Below are 15,345 nucleotides of genomic sequence, written 5' to 3'. Positions count from 1 at the left end.
TGCTTTGGCTGCAGACTCTGCTGCCGCTGTGGAGAGGGCTGCTGTGCCTCCATTGCTACATCGGTGCCCGTACCGGTTTGGTGATCCACACTTAAGAACTATGCCTGTAGGGGGATCTGCTGGCCGGCGTCTCCTGCAGCTTCCGGTACCCGCCCCATAAGTGTTCACTTGTGAAAGGTTCCGGCCGCCTCATCAAAGTGGGACTTCCTGTTCCAGGCCGCGCTCTGTGCCGGGACGCAGGGCTGCTGGCTAACCATGCGGTGGTAGCACCGCTAGCTCCCGCACGACCAAGACCCAATCGTCCCCCCTGCGGCGCTTCCAGTATCTTTGGCACCAGCCAAAGCAGAGACTGTGCCCTGCCGCAACCGCCCGACCCAGGCCTGGGAACTTGTCTTCTTTCTTCTGCGATGCTGCCACCAGGCTGGTAAAGGCTCCTCCGTCAAGGACACAAAACCACTGATACGGAGAGAGGAGCCGCCTTTTTATGTTGACGGTTTCCTGTCCATGAAGGGTGGATCCCCTCTCCCCCTTTGGTGCGGTCATGGGTGACAGGAAAATATAGTCTTCAAAAGGGACCCATATCAGTGGGGAAGAAAATCAAGTTGACCGCCTATCCGAAATGGACCATTTAAGAGTAATGTCGAACTCCAAAGTAATTTCATCCTAAATCCCTTATCTATTTAGTGCCATAATCTAAACTAATTTATTATATACTGCAATTAAAAAAAATTGCAATTTCAAACTAACAAACATCTTTTCCCTCCCCCCCCCCCACTTCCTTTTTGATGATATTTTGTTTGAGAATCCCATTGCAAGCTGTAATACTCAAAACGAAGTGTTATCAGGGGGCAGAGGCTGCGGTGCCGCAGCCCCTGCTCGAAACATCATAAGTGATGTTCATTTCAGGGGCTGATCTTGTCCCTGCGTGCTATGCGATGTGCACAATGACCGTGCACACTGTTGCTGGCTCAGATTAACAGTAACAAGCCGGTAACAGAGTGCGTTGTCAGAACTGGAAGCTTATGGAACATTATTTTTTTTTTCTCACCATGTCTCACATTTCAGGGTGAGGACAGAGGCTGCGGCAGTGACCGCAGCCTCTGCACCCTGATGAAGCTTGGTTTGAGTTCCCCAGCATGCACTGTGATTTTCAAACAAAGCATAATCAAAAAGGAAGTGAAAAGAAAGAAAAGCAATTAAATAGTGAAGTTAGGGAAGGATGGGGAATTTTTAATTATAGTATACTAGATGGTGGCCCGATTCTAACGCATCGGGTGTTCTAGAATATGTATGTATATAGCAGCCACATAGTATATAGCACAGGCCACGACATATTCTTGAATACCCGATGCGTTAATACAGGCCACACCGTATATAACAGTGGCCACGCAGTATATAACACAGCCCAAACAGTATATAACACAGCCCACGCAGTATATAATATTGCTCACATAGTTGATAACACTGGCCACGTAGTATATAGCAGCCATGTAGTATATAACGCAGCCCACACAGTATATAACACTGCCCACGTAGTATATAGCAGCCATGTAGTATATAACGAAGCCCACACAGTATATAACACTGGCCACGTAGTATATAGCAATGTGGGCACTATATTCGTGGTTAAAAAAAGACTTAAAATAAAAAATAAACATATACTCACCCTCCGAAGGCCCCTTGTAGTCCTGGCGCCTGTGTGCAGTGCACGCGGCAGCTTCCGGTCCCAGGGTTGGTATGAGCGCAGGACCTGTGATGACGTCGCGGTCACATGACCGTGACGTCATGGCAGGTCCTTCTCGCATAGCATCCTTGGCACCGGAACCTGCCGCTTGCACTGCCGAGGACAGCGCGCACGTCGGTGGGTGAGAATAACCTTTTTTTTTAATTATTATTATTATTTGTAACATTAGATCTTTTTACTATTGATGCTGCATACACAACATCAATAGTAAAAGGTTGGTCACACAGGGTTAATAGCTGCGTTAATGGAGTGCGTTACACCGCGGCGTAACGCGGTCCATTAACCCCTTTACCCCCAAGGGTGGTTTGCACGTTAATGACCCGGCCAATTTTTACAATTCTGACCACTGTCCCTTTATGAGGTTATAACTCTGGAACGCTTCAACGGATCTTGGCGATTCTGAGATTGTTTTCTTGTAACATATTGTACTTCATGATAGTGGTAAAATTTCTTCGATATAACTTGCGTTTATTTGTGAAAAAAACGGAAATTTGGCGAAAATTTAGAAAATTTCGCAATTTTCCAACTTTTAATTTTTATTCTGTTAAACCAGAGAGTTAAGTGACACAATATAGTTAATAAATAACATTACCCACATGTCTACTTTACATCAGCACAATTTTGGAAACAACATTTTTTTTTTCTAGGAAGTTACAAGGGTTAAAATTTGACCAGCAATTTCTCATTTTTACAACATAATTTACAAAACCATTTTTTTTTAGAGACCACCTCACATTTGAAGTCATTTTGAGGGGTCTATATGGCAGAAAATACCCAAAAGTGACACCATTCTAAAAACTGCAACCCTCAAGCTGCTCAAAACCACATTCAAGAAGTTTATTAACCCTTCAGGTGTTTCACAGCAGCAGAAGCAACATGGAAGGAAAAGTCGTAGTTACTCACCGATAACGGTGTTTCTCGGAGCCCATGACAGCACTACGGAGAGAGGGGATCCGCCCTTCAGGGACAGGAAACCTACAGATAAAAAGGGCGGTACCTCTCCCTCGCATCAGTTGGTTTACAGAGCATCAGAGGACCTCCAGGTTAGTTTACAACAGAGAAAAAATCATATTACAACATTTCTTAATAGAGGAACCCCGTGCCTATACTCATACTATATACACTATATAAATTATATGTAATTAAAGGTGCTCACCGCACTCGTGATGGGAGGGAATAAGCGAGTGCTGTCATGGGCTCCGAGAAACACCGTTATCGGTGAGTAACTACGACTTTCTCGGTCTCCCATGACAGCACTACGGAGAGAATTGCAGAGACTAAGCTTAGGGAGGGACCACCGCCTCGAGAACCCTTCGTCCGAAGGTTAAGTCAGACACAGAGGCTAGATTTAATCTATAGTGTCTAAAAAAGTTTGATGGTGATGACCAGGTGGCCGCTTTACAGATTTGCTCTATCGATACCTCTGACCTCTCAGCCCATGAGGTAGCTACCGCTCTTGTGGAATGTGCTCTTATACCATCTGGGATCTCATTCCCCGAGGATGAATATGCCAAGACTATCGCCTCCTTTATCCACCTCGCCAAAGTACCCTTGGATGCCCGAAATCCTTTTCTGGGACCCTGGAAACAGACAAACAGAGAGCCTTCCTTCCTATACTCTCTGGTGGAATCCAAGTATTGGATTAGGCATCTTCTGACGTCTAGATTATGGAAGTTCTGCTCTTTCTCATTTTTTGGGTTTGGACAAAAGGATGGCAGGGATACTTCTTGTGACCTATGGAATTTTGATGCCACTTTTGGCAAATAGGCCGTGTCAGGTCTAAGAGTGACTATCATCTAATATTTTAGTGAAGGGTGGATTGGAGGATAAGGCTTGAATGTCACTTATTCTGCGTGCAGATGTTAACGCTACCAAAAGAATAGTTTTAAGTGATAATGTTTTAATGGGAATCGTCTCTATGGGTTCGAATGGAGGACCCGTTAACGCCGAGAGGACTAAATTTAAGTCCCATGAGGGCACTTTTTTGAGAAACTAAGGGCTTTGATCTTGTTACTGCCTTAATAAATCTGATTATCCATGGGTTGGCCGCAATATTATGATTATAGAGTGCCCCTAGAGCTGCTATTTGTACCTTAAGAGTACTAACCGCCAACCCCTGTTCCAGACCTTTTTGTAGGAACTCAAGTATTTTAGGAATTGAGGGCCCATCCTGGACTTTTACTTTGGAGACGGACAGAAATTTTTTCCATGTTTTCCCATATATTCTAGTAGTGATGGGTTTTCTACTTTTTAACAACGTGGTGACTAAGTTGTCTGAGAAACCCCTTTCTTTTAATAGTCTCCGTTCAAAAACCAGGCTGTCAAATGTAGGTTCGATTCCTGTGGGTGGAAGATCGGCCCTTGATGTAGAAGGTCTGGTATATTCGGTAGGACCCATGGGTCCGAGACCGATAGCATCCTCAGCCAGGAGAACCACGTCCTTTTTGGCCAGAACGGGGCTATAAGGATCATTTTCGTTTTGTCCTCTCTGACTTTCCGAATGACTGCCGGGATCAGAATAGTTGGAGGAAAAGCATAAGTCAATTTTTGAGTCCATGGAATCATAAAGGCATCTAGAGCCTGTGGATTCCCTCCCGGGTTCAGTGAGCAGAATTTGTTCACCTTTTTGTTTTTGGAATTGGCAAACAAATCTATTGTCAGTGTTCCCCACATTTCTGTGATCTGATCGTAGATGGATTGGTTTAGGGACCACTCGCCTTGTTTTAACTGAGATCGACTCAGATAATCTGCTCTCTCGTTGTTTGAACCCTGAATGTGTAGCGCAGAGAGGGATAGTAGATTTTCTTCCGCAAGGTTGAAAATTTTGGTGGAAGAACTCATGAGTGCCCGAGACCTTGTTCCTCCCTGGTGGTTTATATATGCTACAGTCACTTTGTTGTCCGAAAAAATTCGGACATGATGCCCCTGAATATAAGTCAGAAAAGAAAGAAGAGCCTGAAGTACTGCCCAAAGTTCTTTTTGGTTTGAGGATGCTGATAGTTCCTGAACTGACCAGGTTCCCTGAGCCACTCTGTCCCCCATGTGAGCCCACCACCCTCTGGGACTCGCATCGGTTGTTATTACCCGGGATATTTTTGTCACCCAAGGAACTCCTCTTGATAAGTTTTGGCTTTCCCCCCACCAACGAAGGGAATGAATAACTGAGGAATTTAGGGTAATCCGACTTTCCAAGTTGTTCTTTAGTAGTGACTGCCATTCTAGTATGTGCCACTGAAGCTCCCTTGTGTGAAATTGTGCGAAGGGTGTCGCTGGTAGGCATGAGGACAGAGAGCCTAGTAGCGACATTGCTCTCCTTAGAGTCATGGAAGGATGGTGAAATGTTCGTGCTATAATGGCTAATATTTTGTCTTTTTGGGGGTTTGGAAGTCGACATTCTTGGACTCGGGAGTCTAATGTCAGACCTAGGAACTCCTGTACCTGACAGGGTTCCAACTTTGATTTTTTTATGTTTATGAGCCACCCCAAGTCCGTCAGAATAGTCATTACTCGGTCTCTCTGTTCTCTGCAACTTTGAGCCGAGTTGCTTACGATGAGAAAGTAGTCTAAGTAAGGGACTATTAAAATATTTTGTTCCCTTATGTGGGCCATCATTTCCGCTATTATCTTCGTGAATATTCGGGGAGCTATAGAGATCCCGAACGGAAGAGCTCTGTACTGGAAAAATCTTAATTGCCCTTTTATGGGAACTGCCAAACTTAGGAATTTTTGAGATTGATTGTGGATGGGCACATGATAATATGCGTCGGTTAGGTCTATCACGACCATGTAGCAATTCGGAAACAGGATTTTTATGGTGGACTTTATTGTTTCCATTTTGAATTTGTGATTTCTTACGTATTTGTTTAGGTTTTTTAGATTTATAATGGTCCGAAAGGACCCGTCGGGTTTTGGTACTAAAAAAAAAAGAGGGGAGAAAAAACCGTCTCCTATTTCCTGAGGGGAGATTTCTTGAATCACAGATTTTTGCAGTAGGGAAATAATTTCTCTCTCTAAAGTTGCTTGTTCTGCTGTCGAGGATCTTATTTTCGTTTCTATGTAATTCCGGGGAGGAAAAGAAATAAAATCTATTTTTAGACCCTACTGTATGATGTTTAGAATCCAGATGTTGTTGGATATTTTCTTCCAGGCGGGAAGGAATGATGTGAGTCTTCCCCCCCACTGTAGGCGAAATGTCATTTGGAGGGTTTTTTGTCTCGAGAGGTATTGCCAAAGAGGAAACCTCTATCCCTTCTCCTGCCTTCTTCCCATTTATTCTGCTCCCTGGGGGGTCTGCGGCGGAAAAATCTCCGGTTCCGAAAGGACTGCCTGAATGGGGCTGGACCTAAATTTGGAAACCCCTTCTTTTTGTCTCCCGCTTTTTGGAGGATGTCATCCAGGGTCTCTCCAAACAGAAAATTCCCTTCACACGGAATAGAACATAGCTTTAGCTTTGTCTGGAGATCTCCAGGCCAGCTCTTGAGCCATAAGGTTCTTCTGGCTGCGTTGGAGAGAGCAGCGGCCTTAGATGTTAACCGTACGGAGTCTGCCGAGGAGTCCGCCAGGAATGCTGCTGCTGCTCTAATTGCAGGGATAGAATCCAGTAATTTATTTCTGGGTAGCCCGTCTCTAATTTGATTTTCTAATTGGTCAATCCACACCATCAGAGATCTGGAGGTGCAGGTAGCCGCAACAGTAGGCCTCAAGCTACCCCCAGCCGATTCCCATGCCCCTTTAAGAAACGTGTCTGCTTTCTTGTCTAAAGGGTCTCTTAGGGTACCCATGTCCTCGAACGGGAGCGCAAATTTTTTCGAGGCCTTTGCCACCGCTACATCTAATTTTGGCGCCTTATCCCAGGAAGTGGATGCGTTATCTTCGAAGGGATACTTTCTCTTAAGCGAGGGCACCGAAGAGTTTCTCCTATCTGGTTTCTCCCATTCTTTTTTGATTAGAGATTGTACATTGGGATTTAAAGGAAAAGTTTTCCGTTTTTTTGTCCCAACCCACCAAACATCACATCTTGGGCCGTTTTGTCAGGTTTAGGCTCCTCAACCCCCATAGTAGCCCTGACGGCTCTCACTAAGGTATCCACTTCCTCGAGTGGGAAACAATGTCGGCCCGAATCTTCCTCGGAGGAGGATAGGGAGGTATCAGAATCGTCCGAATCTGCGTCTTCAGATGAGGATCGGACAGAGTGGGAATGTACTGTTTCCTTTATTTTATCGTTCCCTTTTTTGGAGGAAGAAACGGCATTCTGAACCTCGGATCTGATTATGTTTTTCAGTTCAGATGCAAAGTCGGGAGTTTCCTCACATAGCACACGCTGGATGCAGGATTTGCAAAGCTTTTTGTCCCAGGCTACTGGTAAAGCTTTGTCACAGATGGGGCAGGATTTATTTTTCCTTTTCTCCAACCTCTTCTTTCCCTATTAAGGGAGAAGAGGGAGCTCTATTATAATATATACACATTCACGAAGATCACTCACCATTCGGACGTGTAGGCAGGTACCGGTTCTGGAGGGGGCCCTGGGTCTGGAAGGGAAGGTTCCAGAGGAGGTGAATTAGTCTTCGCAGCAGATCTGCTGCGCTGTGTGGATCGGCTGCTAGACCCACTCCTGGTGCTCTTTGGGTCTGTTTTCTTATGGTGCTGCTGCCTCGGCTGCAGCTCCTGAGGATCGCTGTCTTCCATGGTTTACAAGTGCGACAGCTAAGTGAGCACTATCTCCCCATTTGTATTTGGCGCCATCTCCGGCGTTCTTCCGGTCCTGCGTCACGTCCTCCCGGGAGAAAAAAGCTACCGCGCATGCGCGCGGCGATGACCCGGAAGTCCAGCCGCATTTCCGGAGCGGCGGCCATCTTAGTACACCCGGAGCGTGCGCTTACCGGCACAGCAGCTCCGGGTGATCCAGCGCCCCTTCATCCTTCGGAATCGGCGGCGTTCTCCCTCCACTCACCCTGGAGAACCCCTCAGTTCCAGCGGTGGCGGCTTCGGGAGCCGGACAAGCCGCGGCAGGAGCCTCCTCGCTGCCGGAACTCGACCGCCCGGTCCCCGGTCCATCGGTCTTCCAACAGGTACCACCGAAAAGAGGTTCCCTGTTCAGGGACAGGAAACCAACTGATGCGAGGGAGAGGTACCGCCCTTTTTATCTGTAGGTTTCCTGTCCCTGAAGGGCGGATCCCCTCTCTCCGTAGTGCTGTCATGGGAGACCGAGAAAAATTAACATTTTACTTTTTAGTCACAAAAATGTTCTTTCAGCAATAATTTTTTTAATTTCCCAAGGGTAAAAAGAGAAAATGGACCTCAAGTTGTTGTCCAATTTGTCCTGAATACGCTGATACCCCACATGTGAGGGGGAACCACTTTTTGGGCGCATGGCAGGGCTTAGAAGGAAAGGAGCGCCGTTTGACATTTTCAAGCTAAAATTGGCTGGAATTGAGATCGGACGCCATGTCGCGTTTGGAGAGCCCCTGATGTGCCTAAACAGTGGAAACCCCCCACAAGTGACCCCATTTTGGAAACTAGACCCCCTAAGGAACTTATCTAGGTGTGTGGTGAGCACTTTTATCCCCCAAGTGCTTCACGAAAGTTTATAACGCCCGGGCGTGAAAATAAAAAATCCTATTTTTTCCACAAACATGATGGTTTAGTCCACAATTTTTTATTTTCTCAAAGGTAAAAGGAGAAATTGGACCCCAATAGTTGTTGTCGAATTTGTCCTGAATACGCTGGTACCCCATATGTGGGAGAAAACTACTGTTTGGGCACACTTCGGGGCTCGGAAGGGAAGTAGTGACGTTTTGGAATGCAGACTTTGATGGAATTGTCTGCAGGCATCATGTGCCATTTGGTGAGCCCCTGATGTGGCTAAACAGTAGAAACTCCCCACAAGTGACCCCATTTTGGAAACTTGACCCCCTAAGGAACTTATCTAGGTGTGTCGTGAGAATTTTGAACCTCCAAGTGCTTCACTAAAGTCTATGATGCCCGGCGTGAAAATAAAAAATTCTATTTTTTCCCCCCACAAAAATGATCTTTCAGCCCCCAATTTTTTATTTTCCCAAGGGTAACAGGAGAAATTGGACCCCAAAAGTTGTTGTCGAATTTGTCCCGAGTACGCTGGTACCCCATATGTGGGAAAAAACTGTTTGGGCACTTCGGGACTCAGAAGGGAAGCAGTGACGATTTGGAATGCAGACTTTGATGGACTAGTTCTGAGGGCGTCATGTTCTGTTTGCAGAGCCCCCGATGTGCCTAAACAGTAAAAAAAAAACCACAAGTGACATCATTTTGGAACCTAGACCCCCAAGGAATTTACTTAGATGTGCCCCCTCTTTGGAACTAATCTACTGGTTCCTGTTAAGTAAATTAGTAGTGCATGGAGGTGTGGTACAATTTGAAGCAGTCCTTCATACACAGGCCAGGTTTGTCGGGGCAGGTGTCGCATTGATAGATGGTGTCCTTGCGTACTCCTCTTTTGTAGCACACTCGGCACCTTTTTTGCGGCTTACTTTTTCTATCAGTTGGCGGGACCACCCCCGGAAAATGCTGACCTGGTATGATACGAGCACCCTCAGTTCCGGAAGTACTGGGGCCCGCTCCTTCCCTCGTGCCAAATATCAGGGCCTTAACCACTACCTCCTGGAACTGAAGGTACGACGTATCAGTGTGTCGTGCACATCGTGACAGCAGGAAAGCGTTGAGCATTGCCATTTGTACGATGTGCACGGACAGCTTTTTCTACCACACCTTGGCCTTCCTCAAAGCACTGTACGGTTGGAGGAGTTGATCGGAGAGATCAACGCCCCCCATGTTTTTGTTGTACCCCAGTACACAGTCCGGTTTGCAGACCTGTGTTGAGGTACCCCGTACACTGCTGAGGGCACTGCCATCACCGTGTATGGTGGTCAAGAGAAGGACATCCCTCTTGTCCTTGTACTTGACCACCAGCAGGTGGTCGCTACATTGGGCTTTGCTCTCACCTTTTCTGAGCATCTGCCCAAGTAGCGTCTTCGGGAGGCCTCTCTGATTTTTGCGGACAGTACCGCAGGCTGCGGTACCTAGCGCAGAGAGGGATTTGTAGAGTGGGATGCTGGAATAAAAGTTATCGGTGTAGAGGTGATAGCCTTTATCCAGCAGTGGGTGCACCAAATCCCACACAATTTTCCCACTCACTCCCAGGATAGAAGGACACTCAGGCGGTTCAATCCTGCTGTCCTTCCCTTCGTACACTCTAAAGCTGTAGGTGTACCCTGAGGTACTCTCACACAGCTTGTAGAGTTTGATTCCGTACCTGGCCCTTTTGCTGGGCAGGTATTGACGGAATCTGAGCCGCCCCTTAAAATGAACCAAGGACTCATCCACACAGATGTCCCTTTTGGGCACGTACACTTCAGAAAACTTTTTGCTGAAGTGTTCGATGACCGGCCGAACTTTGAACAGACGGTCAAAATTGGGGTCATCTCGTGCGGGACACCGTACATTATCGTTGTAATGCAAAAACTTATGGATGGCCTCAAAACGCGTCCGAACCATGACCATTCGGAACACTGGAGTGTTATATAAAATATCTACACTCCAATATTGCCGAATTTCTGGCTTCTTCACGATCCCCATATGGAGGACCAGGCCCCAAAACTGCATCATTTCAACTGCGTCCACAGGAGACCAGTTAGAAAATGATGAACGGGGGTTTTGCTCCAAAAATTGCCGAGCATACAAATTAGTTTGCTCCACCATGAGGTTAACGAAAGCCTCAGAGAAAAATACTTTGAAAAAGTCTATTTCTGTGAGGCCGGTGGTGTCAAACTTGATTCCTGATTCTGCCACAAAATCAGGAATCAGTGGCTCGTAATTTTCGGGGGGCGAGGTCCATATGGGGTCCGAAGAGAGTCGCGCTGGTTCATTTTGAGGAGTGGGCGCTGCCTGATCTCTCCTGGGGCGTCTGCGTGGCGGTTCCGCAGGACCCGAGGAGGAAGATGAGGAGGAGGAAGAGGATGAAGAATCTGAAGAGTAAAGGAATGTGGGATCCTCTCCCTCGCTATCAGTGTCGGAGGCAAGGAAAGCATATGCCTCCTCCAATGAATAGCGCTGCTGGGACGAACGGGACATTTTTTGTGTAATTATGGTGCTTGGGTGTAATATTTATTGGTAACTGTGTACGTGTGGGGGGGGGGATAGTGTTTGGTGCAAACTATTCTGAAAGGAAAAAGCTAAAGGGAAAAAAAATACCTGTAAAAGGAAAAGTCTAAAACAGCAGGCCCTAGCTCTGATAAGTGAACTGCGTCACTTATCAAAGTTCGGCGGCTGCTGGGTGTGTGAACGGGGATGTGGAAAAAAAAAAAAAAAGAAATGAAAGGCACGGGTTCAGACGCAGCGGCGGGGTGCGTGGACGGGGATGTGGGAAAGAAAAGCGAGCACGAGTGTTGATCGGTGAACTGCGTCACCAATCAACGCTCGGCGGCTGCTAAATTTGGGCACGGACGGACGCGGCGCAAAGTGGGGGTGGAGGGGGAAGGGGAAGGGGGGGGAGGGGTAAGGGGGGGTGAAGTAAGATCGGGCCGGGATCGGGGATGAACACTTACGGTTGTAGTCTCTCTTCTGTCTTCTGTCTTCTTTCTTTAGCAAGAATTGTGGTGTCACAGGCTACTGTGGCACCACAAGTCTCAGCACAGGAGGGGATCTGTCAGCGTGACCGCTCTTCAGGAATCCTCACCAAGTGTGAAAATTCCTGAAGAGCAGTCAGACAGGTCAGGGACAGGTGAGACAGGTCACAGAGCGGTCACACCGCTGCTGTGACCTGTCATTGGTGGGATCGAATGATCACATCGATCCCACCAATCAGAGGTGGCCCTGGTGACGCCGGTGTTGCTAGGCACCAGCCTATGATCGGAGCTCACAGCTCCGATCATAGGCAGGTCATCGGCAGGTCACCAGCAAGTGACCGGCAGGTCACCATCAGGGCACAGCGCGGGCACACCGCTGCTGTGCCCTGATTGGCAGAGCTGCAGGAGGTGGTGGGGGAGGTGGCAGGCAGATGAGGCAGGGCCCGGCACATGGATTTCAAAAGCAGGGCACAGCGCGGTAACACCGCCGCTGTGCCCTGCGATCGATGTGATCGTCGATCGCGCCGATCCGGCGGGTCTGTTCCTGATTGGCGCGATCGACGATCACATCGATCGCGCCAATCACAGCTGCAGGATCCGGAGCCGCAGGGCAGCTGAGGAAGGCTCCGGATCAGGTACTCTCAGGCAGGGCACAGCGCGGTAACACCGCCGCTATGCCCTGCGATTGGCGCTATCGATGTGATCGTCGATCGCGCCAATCCGGGGGGTTTTGGCCGGTGCCTGGGTTGCCAGGCACCGGCCCCAGGATCGAGTACATCGGTACTCGATCCTAGCCTGGAACCTCACTGTTTCAGCCAAGCTGATTGGCTGTTCAATTCTGAACAGCCAATCACAGCCTTTCTCATTGTTTCAGCCAATCACAGCGATCGGGAGGCGGGGGAGGGGACGCCATACCCCAGGATGCCGAGGCCATCTTCCCTGAGGTAAGATGGCGTCGGAATTTTAATGCGATCACCGCGACTTAAGTCGCAGTGTCGCATTAAAGGGCATGACGTACTATCCCGTCGCTGGTCATGGGGGCCCACCCCACCTCGACGGGATAGTACGTCTGATGTCAGAAAGGGGTTAACGCTACCATTAACCCTGTGTGAGGGCTGACTGGAGGGGAGTATGGAGCGGGCACTGACTGCGGGGAGAAAGGAGCGGTCATTTTGCGGCCGGACTGTGCCCGTCGCTGATTGGTCGTGGCAATGGTCGTGGGCGTTTTGCCACAACCAATCAGCGACTTGGATTTCCATGACAGACAGAGGCCGCAAACAATGAATATCTGTGAGACAGACAGACAGACGGAAGTGACTCTTAGACAATTATATAGTAGATTAGAAAATAGTTTAAATTATGGCACTAAATGCATAGGTATTTAGGACCACCCTTTTAAGTAACTTTTTTTGCCAGAGTGCTGCATTAAACAGTTTCATATTTCAACTCATACGAAAGTCATTGGAGTCAATGCTAGAAACTCACAATGTTGTTCAAAATAAAGTGGTGCGTGCACACCTTTGGCTGATCTTTAAGCTATCGTAGCAGCAAAAAAACAAACAAAAAAAAATGTCTGCACTCCAAGAATACAGATGGATCCTATGAAAATACTAAAGAAACCGTGTACTCCAAGAACTTGATCAGCTTTGGTAGCTGGTCAGAGAACCAGAAGACACCTTCGTCAAAGCATTAATTGGGTTCTCAGCACTTGGATACTTACTGACACACTGTTCTAACAAATTCCCAGACATGAAAAGTGGAGGACCCAGGATAATACACTTACCTACACACATTATATACTCCCGAAAGAAGGGGCATCTAAACCAAAAAGGAAGTATGTGCAAGTAAGGAGTCAAGCCTGGGAAAAGATCCTTAAATTCTGTGTAATTCGTGCAAAAGTTTCCAAAAGCCCCAGCAACAAGGACACCGTGAGGATGGAAGCCCATGAGATAATTATGCTGGGGATCTAAATCAACAGTCTTGATTATCTGGAAAAACAGCACAGAAGGGAACATTTACTAAACAGCAGAGACACAAATCCCCTGGCAGTTCCAGAAGAAGGATATAAGCGCAGATATGTATAAAAAAAAACAACCATCTCTTGGCAAAGTCTCAGCAAGACCTCTGCTGTAGAGCGTCGGTGGCATCCATGTGACGTCAGCAGAGCACTTGTCCAATGTTTCCCACTCATGTCGCTAAAATCTGTGATATGACCAGTGTGAATACTCCTTTTATTACTTCAATGACCACAAATGCAGCATTTTTCTTGGGAGGTTTTGAAGTAACAATTAATAAACCCCTATAAGACGGCACATAGTGAATGCACCAAAAGAGCAAGTTACCCAGCTGCAGCTGTCATTAAACAGCCAAGGCCTTTAGTACCTTCACATTTGCCTTAGCAGAAAGTGCACAAAAATACATTTTGACACTAAAAGGGATTGTGCTGTTTCTTTTGCTTGATAAATCAGGACCTCCATAATGGAAAGAGCTTCTTTACTTGTGACCATGCACAATATCATATGTGACACAGGTAGTATGGATATATTGGTCCTTTATAGGAAATAGAGTTGTGGCCAAAAGTATCGACACCCCTGCAATTCTGTCAGATAATACTCAGTTTCTTCCTGAAAATAATTGCAATCACAAATCATTTAATATTATTATCTTCATTTAATTTGTCTTCAATGAAAAAACACAAAAAGAATTGTCCTAAAGCCAAATTGGATATAATTCCACACCAAACATAAAAAAGGGGGTGGACAAAAGTATTGGCACTGTTCGAAAAATCATGTGATGCTTCTCTAATTTGTGTAATTAACAGCACCTGTAACTTACCTGTGGCACCTAACAGGTGTTGGCAATAACTAAATCACACTTGCAGCCAGTTGACATGGATTAAAGTTGACTCAAACTCTGTCCTGTGTCCTTGTGTGTACCACATTGAGCATGGAGAAAAGAAAGAAGACCAAAGAACTGTCTAAGGACTTGGGAAACCAAATTGTGAGGAAGCATGAGCAATCTCAAGGCTACAAGTCCATCTCCAAAGACCTAAATGTTCCTGTGTCTACCGTGCGCAGTGTCATCAAGAAGTTTAAAGCCCATGGCACTGTGGCTAACCTCCCTAGATGTGGACGGAAAAGAAAAATGGACAAGAGATTTCAACACAAGATTGTGCCGATGTTGGATAAAGAACCTCGACTAACATCCAAACAAGTTCAAGCTGCCCTGCAGTCCGAGGGTACAACAGTGTTAACCCGTACTATCCGTCGGCGTCTGAATGAAAATGGACTGTATGGTAGGAGACCCAGGAAGACCCCACTTCTTACCCCGAGACATAAAGCCAGGCTGGAGTTTTCCAAAACTTACCTGAGAAAGCCTAAAACGTTTTGGAAGAATGTTCTCTGGTCAGATGAGACAAAAGTAGAGGTTTTTGGGCAAAGGCATCAACAGAGTTTACAGGAGAAAAAAAAAAGAGGCATTCAAAGAAAAGAACACGGTCCCTACAGTCAAACATGGCAGAGGTTCCCTGATGTTTTGGGGTTGCTTTGCTGCCTCTGGCACTGGACTGCTTGACCGTGTGCATGGCATTATGAAGTCTGAAGACTATCAACAAAAATTGCAGCATAATGTAGGGCCCAGTGTGAGAAAGCTGGGTCTCCCTCAGAGTTCATGGGTATTCCAGCAGGACAATGACCCAAAACACACTTCAAAAAGCACTAGAAAATGGTTTGAGAGAAAGCACTGGAGACTTCTAAGGTGGCCAGCAATGAGTCCAGACCTGAATCCCATAGAACACCTGTGGAGAGATCTAAAAATGGCAGTTTGGAGAAGGCACCCTTCAAATATCAGGGACCTGGAGCAGTTTGCCAAAGAAGAATGGTCTAAAATTCCAGCAGAGCATTGTAAGAAACTCATTGATGGTTACCGGAAGCGGTTGGTCACAGTTATTTTGGCTAAAGGTTGTGCAACCAAGTATTAGGCTGAGGGTGCCAATACTTTTGT

General features: G+C 46.8%; 1 protein-coding gene across 1 annotated transcript in view; it reads right to left on the bottom strand.

Annotated features, from left to right (window-relative positions):
- MOGAT1 (monoacylglycerol O-acyltransferase 1) overlaps positions 1-15,345 on the bottom strand; it is a 128,463-nt gene that overhangs the window by 57,382 nt on the left and 55,736 nt on the right. Inside the window, exon 4 of the mRNA XM_069727666.1 lies at positions 13,127-13,331. Within this exon, the coding sequence (XP_069583767.1) occupies positions 13,127-13,331 (205 nt within the window). The remainder of the gene's footprint in view (positions 1-13,126; positions 13,332-15,345) is intronic.

The sequence above is a fragment of the Ranitomeya imitator genome, chromosome 5 (genome assembly GCF_032444005.1).
Source record: "Ranitomeya imitator isolate aRanImi1 chromosome 5, aRanImi1.pri, whole genome shotgun sequence".
Taxonomy (NCBI): Eukaryota; Metazoa; Chordata; class Amphibia; order Anura; family Dendrobatidae; genus Ranitomeya; species Ranitomeya imitator.
The sequence above is the reverse complement of the archived record's forward strand: the minus strand, read 5'-3'. Positions and strand labels throughout refer to the sequence as shown.